The sequence below is a fragment of the Aythya fuligula genome, chromosome 18 (genome assembly GCF_009819795.1).
Source record: "Aythya fuligula isolate bAytFul2 chromosome 18, bAytFul2.pri, whole genome shotgun sequence".
Taxonomy (NCBI): domain Eukaryota; kingdom Metazoa; phylum Chordata; class Aves; order Anseriformes; family Anatidae; genus Aythya; species Aythya fuligula.
This window is the reverse complement of record NC_045576.1, coordinates 4,940,177-4,957,969: the sequence shown is the minus strand read 5'-3', so window position 1 is coordinate 4,957,969 and position 17,793 is coordinate 4,940,177. Positions and strand designations below refer to the sequence as shown.

The 17,793-nt window shown below is 37.9% G+C and overlaps 1 protein-coding gene across 8 annotated transcripts in view; it reads left to right on the top strand.

The window, feature by feature from the left end:
* TNRC6C (trinucleotide repeat containing adaptor 6C) overlaps window positions 1-17,793 on the top strand; it is an 82,003-nt gene extending 64,210 nt beyond the window's left edge. For 5 of the 8 annotated variants that reach the window (XM_032199434.1, XM_032199429.1, XM_032199433.1 and 2 more), the window contains 12 exons: window positions 1,064-1,210; window positions 1,695-1,814; window positions 3,104-3,187; window positions 3,513-3,744; window positions 5,453-5,620; window positions 6,695-6,886; window positions 7,035-7,178; window positions 10,101-10,217; window positions 12,722-12,916; window positions 14,266-14,336; window positions 15,046-15,185; window positions 16,376-17,793. In XM_032199434.1, the coding sequence (XP_032055325.1) occupies window positions 1,064-1,210; window positions 1,695-1,814; window positions 3,104-3,187; window positions 3,513-3,744; window positions 5,453-5,620; window positions 6,695-6,886; window positions 7,035-7,178; window positions 10,101-10,217; window positions 12,722-12,916; window positions 14,266-14,336; window positions 15,046-15,185; window positions 16,376-16,736 (1,971 nt within the window). In that variant the 3' untranslated portion in view covers window positions 16,737-17,793. The remainder of the gene's footprint in view (window positions 1-1,063; window positions 1,211-1,694; window positions 1,815-3,103; window positions 3,188-3,512; window positions 3,745-5,452; window positions 5,621-6,694; window positions 6,887-7,034; window positions 7,179-10,100; window positions 10,218-12,721; window positions 12,917-14,265; window positions 14,337-15,045; window positions 15,186-16,375) is intronic. The other 3 variants (XM_032199435.1, XM_032199432.1, XM_032199431.1) reach the window with 1 other exon arrangement.

Genomic DNA, 17,793 nt, shown 5'->3' with positions numbered 1-17,793 from the left:
TATTATGGATTTATACCTCCAAGTCCTGGAATAGCTCTGCCTTGATTGATGTGAGGTTTCTTTTTTGAGGCATTTTTAATTGTCTCAGACTTTAAGACAGAGGCATTGCTCTAATTCATCTTTCCTGGCTGGTGTAATTATTCAGTGATGAGATGGGTGAGAAGTGATGGCTTTTTTTTATTCTTGTCATAAGTGTCAAGACAGCTCATAGCTTTGACAGGTGGTAAGAAAGGAACTGTGCTTCTAGCACCTCTGGTCAAATAAAGCACTGTGGCAGGAGGGTTGTTTTGGCCCCTGGATAGAACGTGCTGAAAGGGAAAGAAAGGGAGAGGAGGTGGAGGGGGAAGGCTCATAAACAGGTCGAGACTGAGAGGTCATAAACTACTGCTGATTATGAAAAGGTTATTTTTGCTATATAAATTGAAGTGCTAATAAAGATCAGGCAAAAAAAAAAACACAACACACACACACAACACTGTAAAATTCTATATATCATTCGGTGGTGTCTTTTATTACATATATTCTTTTAAGTTAGTTCTCTAAAGGCAATACTTGTCCAGCACTTACAGCCCGTTACACAATCAGGAGCACAGGCTGCTCTAATAGCACGTCCGTTATCAGTGGCTTCATAAAATGAATATGTATAAAAACTGCCTAGATAATTCAATAAATAGGATGCAGTGAGTTTAAGGACTTCATTCTCCTATTCTTTCCTGCACATACACAAACACTTTTTGGTGACTACTTCTCATTGTTCATCTTGTGACCCTCTAGGGTTACACATCCTAATAAAAGACATCTTCAGCTTCGGCTACCGTTTGTTCAGATGTCTGTACAAAGTTTGGGCAGGTGCAGGATGTTACTGGGTATGTGGTGATCTCTGCTGTGCCTGATGCTGAGCCCGTTTGTCAACAAGGCAACCTGCAGAACAGTCTGCACGTTCTGGTTTCTTTATCCACGCCTGTCATAATCATTGAGGATAAAAACTGCACAGATAAGGAACTTTCAGGTCATACGTTGAGCGATGTGTTTCAAGGCCAATGTCCTTCTCGTCCTGTTGTAGATACCGAGTGGCAATCTGGGTATGTTTGGCAATAGCGGAGCAGCACAAGCCAGGACCATGCAACAGCCGCAGCAACCGCCAGTGCAACCTCTTAATTCATCCCAGCCTAGTCTTCGTGCTCAAGTGCCTCAGTTTCTATCCCCTCAGGTGAGATGAAACTTCCAGTCTTGTATTTGTCCTTCCCCTGGAACTCTCCCATGTGTTTTTTCCTCTGCATTCTCATTTTGTGATTGTCCTGAGGCTTTGCAGCTGCTGTTGCTTTACTGTGTCTTTTGATTTACTAGTCAGTAAGCACGTTACGTGGGTGAGATGTTCTCACATGTGTACTGTTTGTTATCTGTGTGCGCAGATTCTCTCGCTCCTTTTTGCAAAAAAACAATGTTTCTAGAGATCTAAGGAGTTTGTGCTTAGGATTTGTGTTTTTTTTCTTTTTTTTTTCTTCTGTAATTGGATGTGTAAGTATTGCTATTAAAATTGTATTTTACTATTGTTAATTTTTTTTATCATTTATAGTGCAGTTCAGGTAATAGTAGTATTATTCAGCTACTGTCTTATGGCTCTTGTTTATGGCTTATGCAGTTGCAAGTGCTAAAAGTGAATGTACGAGGTTTAATACGCTGCTATTCCTTAGGTTCAAGCACAGCTTTTGCAGTTTGCAGCAAAAAACATTGGTCTCAACCCTGCACTATTAACCTCGCCAATTAATCCTCAGCATATGACGATGTTGAACCAGCTCTATCAGCTGCAGCTGGTAAGTTGAAGAACGTGGCAAGTAAGCTGTAAATCAGAATTGACGATAAGAGAACAACGAACTAAATCTTTAAATGGACACGACAGATCTGTAAAGCAATCAAATGGTGATTTCTTTAGTAGAGTTTCTTTTCAAAGAAACAAAATCATGTTTTTGCCTCAGGCTTTATAAATAGTAATTTGTGGGAATAATTATTCTTTACAGTGTATCAGTGGAACTAAAAAGTCAATTGTCTTTGTGCTATTGTATATTATCAAACAGCACTATTCTGCGTATTATATGCAACTCATTGAGCAACTAGGAAATTTGAGTCAAACCATAGTAAGAGAGGAATCTGGCAGTGCTGGTCACCTGAGTAACCTGAAGAACTTTATTTGATTGCCTCCTAAATAACAAAGTATATGGTGAATTTCCTGTAATTAATGGAATGAATATTAATCACACCATGGGATAAGAACTACTTGCTTTTGAAAAGTTGTGTATTTTTTGAGATGTTTGCATGCACACATATCTATATTATTTAATCACATTTTATGAATATTGTTAAAAGCGATATTCTGTGCTAACATTATATTAGTATTTCTTAGTGATAAATATTACATTGTGCATGATAAACTATCTTAATTGACTATGTCAATGTGCCAGCCTAACTCTTCTCTTAGTGACAATATTTGATACCATTGTTTGTTTCTAATCATCGGACAAGCACAGTATTGATCTCATGTCATAATAATTCGACAGGACGAAGCTAATTGAAAAATACCCATACAGATCTCCTTTGGATTTTAAGTTCAGGAGATTAGAAGAAATAATACCTTGCCCATTTAGTGATGTTAAAATTGTGGAATTTTTCCAGAGTGGAGCAGCACAATTGATTAAATGCAGTGTGTTGTCAGAATTTAAAATGAGCAAAACAAAGTAACTGTTGGTTCTTTACTTATTTGTACAATAGTATAAACTTATATTTCAATTTTTGCTTCCTCTTACAAACTTCTCAGAAGTAAAGCAGGTTCCTATCTTTAATGAATATTCATTGCTGACAAACTTACTCATCAATGTTTTTATTGACCTCTTTGGTTCAAAAAATAAACACAAAAGCACACGCAATTCTGGACTTAAATGTATTTGATAATACATTCTTAACAAGAATGTTATATCTGCTTCATTGTCTGTTTTCAGAAAACTCCAGTGTTTCTCCAGTATTTTGTATTGTGCCAGATCAGTTCAGGCAAGCTTTTTAGACTTCTTGTATATGTTAGGACCTCTGACCTCTCATTTCCATCTTGTAGGCGTACCAACGTTTACAAATCCAGCAGCAGATGTTACAGGCTCAGCGTAATGTTTCCGGACCCATGAGACAACAGGAGCAGCAAGTAGGTTTGACTGCCAATTCAATTTCTCCATTAGAATTTGGTTTCAATAGCTTAAAGAGATTGTACTACATTATACCAAACCAGCTAAAGCGTTCTTAGAACAATAATAGTGCGTGGTTTGAATATTGAAATGGAAAGAGTACTAGAGGAATAAAGCTACTTCACAGCATTCAGCTATTGGAGGAAAGCTCTTCAACCCCTAATTCAGTCAATTTTTATTTGTGAGGAGATCTTATGCTTTTTTCTACCCTGAAATAACACAAAAAAAATCTTGCATCCTTGTGTTGAATTGATCATTTATGGATTCATTCTCTTTTGTTGCCAGGTTGCACGTACAATCAATAACATGCAGCAGCAGATCCAGCAGCACCAGCGCCAGCTGGCCCAGGCCCTGCTTATGAAGCAGCAGCCTCCCCCTCCACATCTATCTTTGCACCCCTCTGCAGGCAAATCAGCCATGGATAGCTTTTCACCCCATCCCCAGGCTCCCGGCCTTCCTGACCTGCAGACCAAAGAGCAACAGTCTTCACCGAACACCTTTGCTCCTTACCCTCTTGGTATGTGTCCTTCATTAAAGCAGTTCCGTACACAAAAGGCAGAGGGAGTGTATTTCATTATTTAAGTGTCAAAGTACTTTGCTCTACAGTATAGTAAAGACAGAAATACAAAAGATATGTTTATTAAGTAACGTTGAAATGCCTAAACAAAATCATGGTACTACATGCCTATCTGGTAGTAATAAAAGTGAGCTCTCTGCTCACCTGTGCTTTGCAGAGCAGAAGATCTGCTCAGTTAACTATCTATGCACGTTGCTGTTCATGAACTACATTCAAAATAACTGCATCATATTGTAAAATATACAAATGTCACCTTATAAGCAGGAATATTGTCTTGAAATCGCTTAATTTTCTTTCCACTCTAATCAGTAAGGCATGAACTTTGGTATTTTGAGACAGATACAGATGATTTTGAAGGAATGCAAAAAAGAGCGTTGTGTAGATGACTAGATGTTTCGAAAATTTGACTGGTGAGGAAAAAATGAAATTTTTTGGTCACTTGAGACAGAAGACTTAGAGGCATGCAGCAATCTTCAAAAATATAAAAGATAGTTTCAAAGAAGTTGTCTTGCATGTGGCTAATGGAAGAGGTAATTATGTTGCATAAGAGAGGTCCTTAAACATTAAGAATCATTTATTTGCTGTAAGAAAAGTAGCGAACTGGAATAAATGGTCTGGGAAGTTTGTGAAAACTTCTTCACCAGGCATTTCATGATCTGCCAAGTATGATCGATGTGAAAATAAATCAATTCAGCCTTGAGACAGGGTGAACAGAACAACTTTCAGAACTATTTTCTGTGATTGTTCAATGTATGCCATAGACTTTATGACATAGGGGAATTAATTTAATCTCTCTGCCTCTCTTTAATGCTGTGTACAATAGAATTGCAAAGCTTCCTCTACCATTCAGCAGTTAAGAAGGTGATTCGGACTGCTGTGGGGAGCTGTTACAGCAGGGGGTATCAGAAGGCGAAAGTATTTGTGAATTAAGGGCCTAAGTCTAAGAGGTTCTTATCATATCTTAGCTTCCTGTGATCTGCTAACATTCAGAATTATATATGAGAAAGGATCCAGATCCATGTCACGGAAGCATGTTAAAATTATTCCCTAAATATTATATGTACTATATGAAAACAGGATGGTTTTGCTTGATCTATTCCAAAATATATATGTCCATGCCTGCCCTGACGATTAGCAGCTCTTTGTATGACCTTTTAATTGCTTCATTTGGGATTTTTAAAATGTTGTTAACAAAATAAAATGGCAGACATCACAGGGGTATGCTGGTGAGACATTAGGAATACTTTGGCTTAACAGTGGAATGTTGTAAATTCTTCACTGGTTTAAACTTAGCATTCCAGTGCATTTTTCTAGAAGGCCTTTTCTGGGGCAAGTAAAGAGACTGCAAATAGAAATACTGACAGCTTTAAAATATATCCCTACATGTGTTTTTTTCGTTGTTGTTTTTGTTTTGTTTTCCCTTTTAGCAATGTTCGAATATTTTCTGAATCCATAGGGGTATTAGGAGCGTTCTCATAACAGCTAGTTTTTGACAGCAGATAGAAACATGTATAGTGAATTACTGCATGTATGTATAAATGTCTAAACAATCAATGTTTAATAATTCCTTTAGTTGGATTTTTAAACAGAGACTTATTTTTTAATCCTCCAGTTTATTAGGGATATGTAATGACCTGTTTCCCCTTAGCTGGACTGAACCCGAACATGAATGTAAATAACATGGACATTACTGGTGGTTTGTCAGTGAAGGACACTTCTCAGTCCCAGTCTCGCCTTCCTCAGTGGACACACCCCAACTCAATGGATAATCTGTCTAGTGCTGCTTCTTCTCTTGACCAGAACTCCAGCAAGCACGGTATGTCACATTTAATCTCCATCTCAGTTTGGCTTTTTGAAACTTGAGTCACATTGCAATTATATTTTTTTCTCATGTTACTCTTTTCTGTAAGTGCTGATAAATGGTTGATACAGAGCAGCACCTGTTGAGACTGACTTCCTTTTTTTAAGATTTCTGTAGTCTCATTCAGCAATGCATTGAAGTTCTTGCAGCTAGAACATCATACATACAGACCTTTCTGCTGGTTTCATTTAGTGACTTTTACTGCTCAGAACATGGAGTAAAATAAGCCATTAGTGCTGGCAACATGTGCAAACAAGTCCCACAGGCTTTCCCATACTCCAGATCTGCATACTTTAATTCTAAAAAACTTTACATTGACTTTACCCCACAGTTTTTCCAATATCACCAACTTTTCACAGCCAGTCACGTACAAAGGTATGATGGATTATATAATTGCCCACACTGGGAGTTAGGAACACAAAATTCAGTCTTCCAGAAGTGATTGCTAATCTGTTGGAACACCTTTATCCCTGTTTCCTCCAGTATCCTGAGTCATTTATTCCTTTACTTCCTTTATGCAAGCTTACTCTGTTAGAACATGACACTGTTAACAGTCTTGTATGCTGCTTTTTATTATTAGCAACAGGAATTATTTCTCTATTATGATAGTTTCTTATTCTGCAAAAAGCTTTACTGCTTATGCCAAATTGTTGTCTGATAATTTGTAGGAACATGGGATTTGCTATTAGAAATCATCCATACTGTCAGTAATAAAAACCTAGAGAACGATAAGAAGGGGGAATGCCTACAAAGATACTCCATAGTATGCTGTCAGCAAATTCCCATTTACCATCCCTATGATGATTTGAATGACTTATTTTCTTTTTGGCAGTAATGTAGCCTAAATTTCCATAGCTAACTTGAGTCTGGATTTTACCAGCAGTATCTCACAGCTGTATTTCCTAGTAAGGCTTCAGAGGCTGTTAAGCATTGTTCATAGTGTTTGTATGTTATTTTTTAATTTTAAAACAGAAATAACCCAAATTAGACCCACTCCTAAACAAAGCCTTTCTGTTCTGTTCTTTACAGGTGCTATACCTGGAGGTTTAAGTATTGGTCCTCCGGGAAAGTCCTCCATTGATGACTCTTACGGCCGGTATGATCTGATTCAAAACAGTGAATCGCCTGCCAGTCCACCCGTAGCTGTTCCTCACAGCTGGTCACGTGCCAAAACTGATAGTGATAAAATTTCCAATGGCTCCAGCATAAACTGGCCACCAGGTAAAATGCAAAGCATTCATGTTAAACTGATGTCATTAAATCACACTGTTGGTTTTATTTATTGCATCCTTCTGATATGAAGAATGAAAATTTGGGGAACTATGACTTTATGTGCCCTTGTTTGTTTATTTTCTTATATTTGGAACAGAATTTCATCCAGGAGTGCCATGGAAAGGACTGCAGAATATTGATCCTGAAAATGACCCTGATGTTACTCCTGGAAGTGTTCCAACTGGGCCTACCATAAACACCACAATACAGGATGTTAATCGCTATCTTCTCAAGAGTGGAGGTAAACACACAAATTACTTGTGTATTTATATTTACTTTCTTCTTTCCAACAAAGTTGACTTCATATAATATGGGTATGGTATTTATATATATGTTTTTATATATTATAGTATTTTTATATATTTTAGTATTTACATATATATATTTTTGCACATAGTCCTGATCTAATAAAGCTTCAGCTCTGAACTTTCACTGAAAATCCAGAAATACATTAGCTAAATATGGGACTATGAAGGTTCTGGTTTTCCTTGGGAATGTGAATATTTCTATGTTGGGAAGGGTTGGGATACGTAATAAAACTTCCAGTGACCACAAAATCTTTTTGTAACATGTATAATTCCTACCACTTTGCTTTGAACAAGATTTTATTCTCCATACTGACCAACTTCTTGCACTTCAGGAAATATTTAAGAAGTCACAATACAAAAGTTCCACGGTTGTAGCTGAGGCAGCAGTCTTCTGTCATGCATAACTGTGGCTTTGTTTTATATCCAAAACCATCAAAGAAAAGAAAAAAATAAAAAAGGGAATTAACTTGTAGACTAGAATTTCGCAGTGCCATTTCCATTCCTTTTGTCCTGACATTGTTTACCCCAGAATTAAAAGGGTATTCTCTAAAACAATAAACCTGTGGGACTATGCTATTTACTAATTAGATACAGGGAAAGTGGATCAATGGAGCGATGGCTTGGTTTAATTGTGATCTGTGTGCCCTAATTGGCCAGTTACCTGTACTCTATGAAAGTACTCCAAGATGCATTGGGGTATTATAATCAGGTTATCAATAAGGACCTGTCAGGGTTAAAAATGTGGATTTTGTTATAGTAGCTACATCAGTGATATCTGCATAGATTATAAGCCAAAATTAAATCAGAAACTAGTTTCCAGCTCTGAACATGTCAGCTCATGTGAAAGGATGTGAGATATGAGGGAAAGGAGGAGTGTTTTTCATTGCCTTGAATGATTTTGAGTTGTCTCTTACCAGAAAGCTGTCTTTATTTAAACCGAACTACGAAGTATTTGTGCACATAAGTAATGTTGAATTAACTTTTTAATGACCCAGATATACTTCAAGGGGCAGACAGCCTCAGTCATTTGAAGTTACCTCTACAGTGCTAAATAAAAAAAGTATAAAGACATAATTCAGCCACAGTTCAGATATGGTGCACCCAAGAAATACTCCCTTTGGGCCAAAAACGTAGCCCTACAGAACTGTATCTCTAAGTGAAATGATACCTGCTCCAGGTCTCACCTCTTCATGGAATGGAAGCATACATTAGCTCTGCTGGTATACAATCTGTGTGGAGTGAGGAAATAATTGCACCACTTGTAGAGTGTCAGTATAGATGATCTTTGCAGAGGTAAAACAGGCTGCCAGGAGACAAAACCTTTTGAAAAGCAATGACTGCTGGGGTTCATAATATGTTTACTTTTTTTAAAAAAAAATCTTTATATAAGTAATATAATTTTAATAAAAAATTTAGTTGCTTTGTTTTTTTCTTTATGCTTGTATATCCTGGTGTTTGCTTCTGGGTAGAATTATTTGTTATTGTCAGTACTCCTTTGAATGAAATTGGATTTTCATGACACGCTGACACAAAAAGACTGTCTTTGTATACTACAGCTTGAAGTTCACAGGTTGTATTAATGGAGCTGAGATCCATTCACAGGGCTAGACTGTGGCTTATATATACACTGTACACTTAGAAACAGATAAAACCTAAGCTTTTGGTTTGATTGTTGTTTTGCCCTATTTGCTAAAGATGCTTTGCAGGATCATCTACTACAAACTGAAAGCCTTTAGCCATGTGGAACCAGGGCTGCTTTCAGCTCTGTGAGCATATGGGCCTTTGAGTCTGATATAATTCCCTTCCCCAGCCTTCCTCAGAGGTGTCTGCATGGGGAATAGATTATTTCCAGAGAAGGCCTTGATGCAATTATTTTGCTTGAGACTGATGTCTGTATTGGTGTGTCCTGAGAGCAGCACAGTGAGTCTGGGTGAGGTAAAGTTTGCTTGGTCTCCGTTCCAGGTGAACGTACATAGCCTGTGATTTTTATTGAGGGATGATAATGTCCGTTTGCTTCCTCCCTTCTGCCTCAATACATCACTCTGTCTTCTTCCAAAAAACTCACCTGTAGTTTTATTAGTCAGGTAAAGATGTTTTGGTATCACAGTATATCTGTGTATGTCCGGAATGATAAGTCACCTGGGATAAACAATTTTGTTGGTGGCTAGAAAGAATACTTCGACTTCTTCTGGCCCTTATAATGAAGATATTTTTTTATGTTCTGTCTCTTTCATTTGCTGCCAGTAAGGAAATTGTATGTATGCTTAGATAGCTCCTCAGATTGTAAATGATTTACCAAGATGGTTTCAGGCTATTTCGTTTAATGTTATTAGTTTGAGAAGAGATTGCTAAAATATATCCTTGCTTTACTGAAAGCCTGCAAAAATCTAAAGATGCTTGTGGGCATTAAAATGTGGGAGAAGTGCTCACCTCAAGTAATTTAGGACAAATCACCCATGGTAAGAGGTTAGTTTATCATATACATTTATGCTCATCTACAGTTGCCATTGCTTAAGTCAGCCAGCAAAGCACCTTTATAAATGAGGCCTGTTCCTTGAGACTAAACAGTTTAATGCTGATTTTTTTAGTCGCATATCTTAAACGAAAAGCAGAATTTATCTTCTGCACAGGCGCTAGTACATTTACTACTGTGCCAGCTTTCTTTTCTCTTCTACTAAAGACTTCTGCTTCACTTTATCATGCTTTCTGTAACATTTCATTCCTAGACTTCTAAGACCAGGCTGATTAAGGAAAATGCCTTGCATGGTTTGTATTTGCACATAATAGTTTTGCTTATGTCACACCAAACATCATTATGCCCATCTTTCTTAGTTGCTTCTCTGCTGGTTCTGCAGGGTCATCCCCAACATCATCTCAGAATGCCACGCTGCCTTCATCGAGTGCCTGGCCGCTTAGTGCCTCCGGCTACAGTAGCTCTTTCAGCAGCATTGCATCCGCACCTAGCATTGCAGGTACGAAAAATGGCCTTTCTACTTTCACGTTCCCCTGCATTCTGAGAAAAGGCCCTAGGAGAAGTGCTTTCCCAGTTACTGCAGTAGTGCTACTATAGACAGAAGCACATTTTTCAGTCCTGTGCCAGGTAGGCAGCTCTCCTGGCAGCTCTTCAGTGGTGAGCTCTGTATGCTATGCCTGGAATTGTGCTAAGGAAAAATGTATTTACTCCACTTGATGGCACATGCCGTCACTCTGTATTGGCATCGAGGTGTCTTAACGACTATTTCCATTGCAACTTTGCAGAGGAATGTTCTATTTTCTAAGACCTCGGTAGTAACTCCCCTACTAGACCCTTCCAGTGCGAGCTCATAGGAATTTTTTGTTAACAAACTCACTGTTAGCAGTAAAATGTCTTCAGCTCAGGAGAAAGTTAAGTTGTACCTCAAGGAGGTATTCTGCCTCGGAATGGGGGTTGGTTTTGGGGGCTTTTTATTTAATTATTGAAGAAAGCTTCATAAAGCACAAGCTTGTTTTCTTCGTGTGTCCCCTTACTTAAGCAGATCAAAACACCTGTTTAAATGTCTTTTAATTGTCATTCCAAAGTGTGATGCTTACTATTTACCTGAGCTTGCATATGGTGTAAACAATATGCAAATTGCCCCATTTTTTCCAATGAGCTATAAATTCTGAGGTATCTCTCTTTGCAAATCATAGAAAATAAGCTTGCAAACTGACTACATAAATATCCAGTTTGTCCCATTATAAAAATGTGTAGGGGCTGTTGCATGGTTTATATTACCACTTTCATATCTAATCAATGAACACTCTCCACTGCTATGAATCAAAGAAGCCACAGCCTGTAGGTCATACTGCAGGTAGCAAAGCAAAAAGGGTTTGTTTGAAATGTTTTACTCCATTAAAAGGAAAAGAAAGGAATAGGTTGCTTTTCTTATATCTGTCATGCATTTCTGCTTTACTTGCTTTTATTTTTTGCAGTCTCATCTAATCTTTGTGTTAAACCCATGGGAATTAGTGAGATAGCAACATCTAATCTGTGGTAACATGCATGCATCATGTGCTACATTGCAGGTTGAGCCTGCTCTGAGTTCTAAAATTCAGACTTTCCTCCTCACTCCCACCCTTTTTCTCTTTGTTAATGTCTTGATCATCATTGTTAAATTATTTTTGTCACCACAGTTTTGCAAGAAGAGGAGAGAGCGATTGCCCTTTCACTTGAATTACTATGATTCAGTATGAAATCATTGAGTTAGATGATACAGATAAATAGGAACAATTTTGAGTGTGTGTGTGTGTATATATATAACTTGAGGCTGTGATTTGTGACTGGTAAATTTGGCTTCAGGGTCCCTCATACAAAGACTGCTATGACTACCTGCTGCAAAGCACTGATTCAATATAAAATTAATCTGGCAGTTCAAATCTGGTTTTAAAAAAGTCCACGGGATTTATGTATCTTCAACATTGTCAGATAAAGTATTTTCTTATTGTCTGCTGCCAAAATAAAAACATTAAGCCAGCATAAGCACAGTATCACTTGGTCATGCAGAATATGCAGCAATGTGACCATTTCAGCCCGTTCCAGTGAAAATGTGTGCTGCTAATGGCAGTAATGGGGGGACTGTGTCATGGCAAGGAAATTATTGCACTCTTGACTTTCATAACTTAAGCTGTTACAAGGAAGAAAGGCAGAGATGTGCAAGTCTAAAGGTGAATAAAGGATTTTGGTTTACTATCTGTAATTTCTATAATTTCAATTGATTTTGTGTGCCTCTCACAGCTAAACAGTACTCGTTATTCTTGGGTTTTGTACTATTTTATAAAGCTCTGATTTGATGGGAACAATAGTAAAATAGTTGAACTACTGATTGAGGAAATAAACCAAACAGTAAAAAGTTTCAAAGAGTTGACAGATTGCAAAATGGTCTACTCTTCTGCAGAATTCAGTTTCTCAGAGACACTTGAAAAAAGAGTATCTGTTATTTTGAATATTCTGAAATAGAATTTTTGCTGGTCTTTCATCTTTGGAATTTTAATAATATATCAGAAGAACATGTGGTTGTGCTGCTTACTTTATATTAGATAAAATGAGTTATGTGGAAAACAAGTGTTTAGGTTCTAAAGTCTTTAAGAGAGATAATCTTAAAGTTATAATTTTGATGAAATTAGATTTCAAATTTCTGGTCTTTTTTCATGTATTGACTTTTACAAGAAAGCAAAATAGTAGGAGATTTAAAAAAAAAAAAAAAAGAAAGGATCTGTATATGTAGCAGGTGGTTTTAGAATCATTATTTAAAAATTTCTTTGAAAATATGAATAGCAGTGTAAGCAGGTTACACGTATATAGGATTTGTATTGCTGACTTGTTGCAGAATTCTGTTGTTTTCTCTCCTGAAAAGCTGGAAGAATGTAGTGAGTTCAGAAGCTTGATGACTACCCATCCTATTTGATTTAGCCATTGTTGCTAACAGAAAATACACTAATTTATTTTGTTCTGTTGCAGGTAAATTGTCAGACATCAAGTCTACGTGGTCCTCTGGCCCAATCTCTCACACACAAGCCTCTTTATCCCATGAACTATGGAAGGTACCCAGAAACACTACTGCTCCTACAAGACCTCCTCCAGGCTTAACAAACACCAAGCCATCGTCTACATGGGGTGCCAGTCCCCTGGGTTGGACCAGCTCTTACTCCTCTGGTACTCCTGACTTCTATATCATATAGCACAACAGCGCCTTCCTTTTGTAATTGTTTGTTGTTTTTCTGTCTTACAATAGTGAGACGCCCTGCAGCTTTGTATCAGACTCCAGATGGTTGAGGTTTAACACAAGCAGAGCGTATCCATTTTGAGGATGAAGCTCGTGTTTGTTTATTTTAGTTAGAATAGGTTGTAAATGAAGCTGTCATCTTTCAGGTCATCATATTAGTAATTTTACCTGTGAATTGCCAAATACTTCCATTCCTATTAACGATCAGGATTTTTTCCCTGTTTTCTTATTTTTAAAAATAGATTTTAAGTGTGTTTCTTGTTTTGTGCTATGATCTGTGACTTCCTACAAGACTTTGATAAGTGAATCATCCTATGAAATTTAACATGGGACACGTTTGTGGATGTGAAGCATTTAGGACCTGATGGCGTTTCAGGGCCCGCAGGGAATGTCTTGATTTTTTCATACAGACTCCTTTTTAGATGTCATTATTTTGCTTAAATACAAATATGAGAAACCACAATTATGGCTATATAAATGTATGCATCATATTTGTCTGAGAAGTATTGTCAGCTTCAAAAGAAAGCAGTACACATATTTTATCTAGCTGAATATTTTGTTATTATGCTTTCACTAAGATGGAAATTAAACCTTCTTACCATTTATTTTGAATGTTTTCTGCACCAAAGCCCCACCTGCTGGCCTGATACTGTTAGTGCCAGTATTCTGTCTGAAGCCAGTGTGGTCACACATGTGACTACAGAAGTACTGCAGTTTTTCAAATGCCACTAATAAATACCAAGCTTGTACAGTTTCTCATTGTAAAACATCAGGCTGAGGTTGGAAAAGCAGGTTTTGCTGGTGATACCCATGTATCTTTAATCAGAACGTTGTCAGTGCAGAAATATCTGTTTTGAATAACTCATATACATTAATCTATCATTGGCAACATAGCAGAGTGCTGCAGAGCTATAAAAATCTTTAATAGCAACCAGCAATCTGAGCTTGGACATCTGAATTGCTTTTAAAATGTTTCTTCCAAAGTAATTTTAATGTAACCTGAAGATGCAGTTTATTGCAGTGACGTACCTGCATCCCAAAGTTATTGTGGGAATGTGAAAAATGCCACAGATCTTCTAAATGTAACAAAAGCAGGTTTTCTTTTGGCAACCTTTCATTCCAAAGCAGACAATAAATCAAGTTGCAAGTAAACTGCTGTAAGATTTGTTTATGGTAGCAATTTCTCTTGCTAGTATGTTGTGATTCCAGATAAGTTTTCTTCTTGTAATATGTTCTCCACACCGTGATTAAATGTTTTGTTGCGGAATTTGTATTGTAGGTTCAGCATGGAGTACTGACAGCTCAGGGAGAACAAGCAGCTGGCTGGTTCTTCGAAACCTCACACCCCAGGTAACTAGAATTGTACATAACTAGTTATGGAAAGAGACTTGTCATATTTGAGAGATGAGAAGAACATTCATCAGCCTTGGTAATTTGGTTCATTTGAAGGGAAAATAATTATTCTGCATTTATTCCAATTGTCTGTCTTCTGCAGGCAATCTGTTAAGTTTTTAAAGTGCTGTCAAATCAAATATGAGCTTTAAGACCATGTAATTAGTCATTCAGTGTGCACCACTTCCGTATGTGTAAGCTTAGAGGTGAATAATGTCTTCTATCAGGTTCAGAGGTATAAAAGCTGCATATTCTGTGGGGTTTTATTTTTCTTCTAAGTCCGTCAAATTCTCTAGTCCTCCCTGTAGTATCGTTCACAAGGAAGATCATAAGCTACAAAGCATCTAAAGTAATCCTGGGGAAAAAATAGTTAAATTTACGAGTGCTGCTTTTTCTTTAACTTTGTAGACTTCTGATTGTAAATATAGCTTGTGTCACATAATTGGGGAAGTTTTGTGCACTGGACTGCAGGGAAGCCTTAAGACAGGATGTCACTCTCAATGAAGACAGTGATAAGTCTATAATTAAATTCCTCTTATGTAAATCAAGCATATTTTTTTCTTTCACACCTGCTTAGTCTTTAGCTTTAAACTTGTTCAGCTGGCAATAATTATGAAGTGAAACCACAAAAGCACAGATAAATCTTTTTCCCCTTCTCTCTTACCAGATTGATGGTTCCACACTGCGGACACTGTGTTTGCAGCATGGCCCTCTAATAACATTCCACCTGAACCTGACACAAGGGAATGCTGTGGTCCGATACAGTTCCAAGGAAGAAGCAGCCAAGGCCCAAAAGTCTCTGCATATGTACGTTTCTACTTTGTTTGTCCTTTGTTACGAAGCTACTTTTATGTCAGAACTACTTCTCTGAAGGAACAAAATGAGCAATTTTAGCTGTTTTAAAATCCACAGGACTAACTGGTATAGTACACAAGAGCCGGAGAATTTGAGTGATAAAATCAGTGATGTTAGAAACAATTGAAAATATAACAAATATAACAACTGATGTTTGAAACTTAACTGCTTAGAAAGGAAATTTCTTTATCGACATCAGTAGCATGAGTGTGATTAAAACACTGATTGTAGAAGAAATAGTTTGCTCTATGGCCAAACAATAAGGATGGACCTTTCCTTAATAAAATGTTACAAAGCAGCATTCAGAGCTGATTGGAGATGAAAAATTGACCCATCTTAGTTACATCAATTTAAATGTGGCATCAGGTAAAAGAAATGCTGCCAAATGCGAAATTGGTATCTGACTTTAAAGATGAGTACTTATATTAAATATGTACATATTAAAGTCCTTATGTTATCAGTGATTTGGAAGGCCTCCATTTAATTGTTTTTTTAATAGGTTGTGGCATACCTCTAGTTGCACTGCTGGCAAAGAACAGGACAGACCTTTCTGAATGACAGAAAGGCACAGCAATATGTGCCTTTGGGTTGCTGGCAGAGCAACAGCGGCAAAATACAGTGCGATTTGTGGAAGCCAGCAGGATAGTATTAAAGATATCAGCCACTGTCTGTTTCACAGATGAATGTTTACATGGACTTGATTGCTGGAAAATACATCTCAGAGTCAACAGGCTCAGATCCCATCCCTCCCATCTGATTTGATAAGGGAATGGCTCACTCACTCTCTCTCAAGTTGCGTGGGGGGTTTTGTTATGTAAATTAGAAAGAGCAGTGATTAAATACTTCTTGAAAATTAATTTAAAATTCTATGAAAATTCAAGCCTAGAGTGCAGACTGTCTCCTGTGATGTATGTTGGCTAAATGTAGTCTCCACACACATGGCTTTGTGTTTGCCTGCAGACAGGTAAATATGAAAGGGGTCTTTTTTAAGAGAGTGGGATTCCTAAAAGTGAGCAGACTTGGCCTAATCCTTCATCTCAAATTTAACACGGGGCAGGTAACAGATATACAGAAATCTTGGATATCTCCAAAAGCGCCGCCTGCGCCCCTCATTTCACGTCGCCTTTTGCTCTTGTCCCTAGGTGTGTCCTGGGAAACACTACCATCTTGGCCGAGTTTGCTGGTGAAGAGGAAGTAAACCGTTTCTTAGCACAAGGCCAGCCCCTGCCGCCCACCTCCAGCTGGCAGTCCAACACTGGAAGCAACCAGACGCGCCTGGGCTCGGCGGGCGGCTCGCACGGCTTGGTGCGCGGCGACACCGGCCACTGGAACAGCCCCTGCCTGGGGGGCAAGGGCAGCAGCGACCTGCTGTGGGGTGGGGTGCCCCAGTACTCCAGCAGCCTCTGGGGACCCCCCAGCACCGACGACGGCCGAGTTATCGGGAGCCCCACACCTCTGAATACTCTTCTTCCAGGTGATCTTCTCAGTGGGGAGTCCATCTAGGAAACGAGAGAAACAAAATGGAAATAACAATCATCAGCACTAAAGGAAAAATAAAAGTTGTAACCCTTTCCAGTCCCGGGCTTGATGAAGAATCCAGCTTTAACAGATCAGACTGGCAGCCCTTTTTTAGTACCTCTGTCCAATATCAAATATGAAACTGCAGAAGTCCTTGTGAACTGTTAATGAAACAGTATGGGCTACTTTTGGTCAGTGTCACATGCTAATGACAGGTTTTATTTTTTTCATGGCTTTTTGTTTTATGTTGTCTTTTTATGTTTGTATGGTGATTTTAAAAACAAACTATAAAAGCTGCTTAGAATAGGTCTATCATGAAGGGCACTTTTCAGAATTTGGGCTGGAAAGGGTTATTTTATCAACTTGGGGGGGGAAGGGGAAATGAAAGCCTATTTAAAATGAGCCTGTGACTATTATGCACATTACCAGAGGCGGACCCAATAATCAGAAAGGGTGAAGTGTGATATTTACCATTGGTACAGAAAAGTAATGAATCTGAATGGTAACTCTTGACTGTACAGGTTGAATGGGGGGAGGGCGGGCGGGGGCTGGGGTATCTCTGTGTCCACTACTCCCATGGATCTGCCTATGCACATTACCCTTGTTTCATTACTTTTTCATGTCATTTTTTTAATCCCAAAAATATAAAAAGTCAAAAAAAAAAACAAAAAAAAAAAACATATCAAACATGCAAATACTTGAATCCAGCAGGCCAATAACAAAATGTGAACACTTTCTAAGTCTAATTATTACACTTCCAGGTTGGCATCAGTACACAAAAAACAGGCTCTAAGATTTTTTTTTAAAGTTCAGACTATATGTTTTTGTTTGAACAGATGTATGTATGTGAGTGTGCTTGTGTGTATGTGTGTGTACGTGTGCGCCCACGTGTGATTTAACTAAAAGTGTGAATTTTTTCCTTTTATTCAGTATATGCTTTTTATTTGCTCATTGGTCAAATGTTTAATTGTTATTAGCTTCTAACTTTGCACTGAGTGTCCGCAGCCCTTCTTGTAGCTAATCCTATAACGGTAAAAAAGGA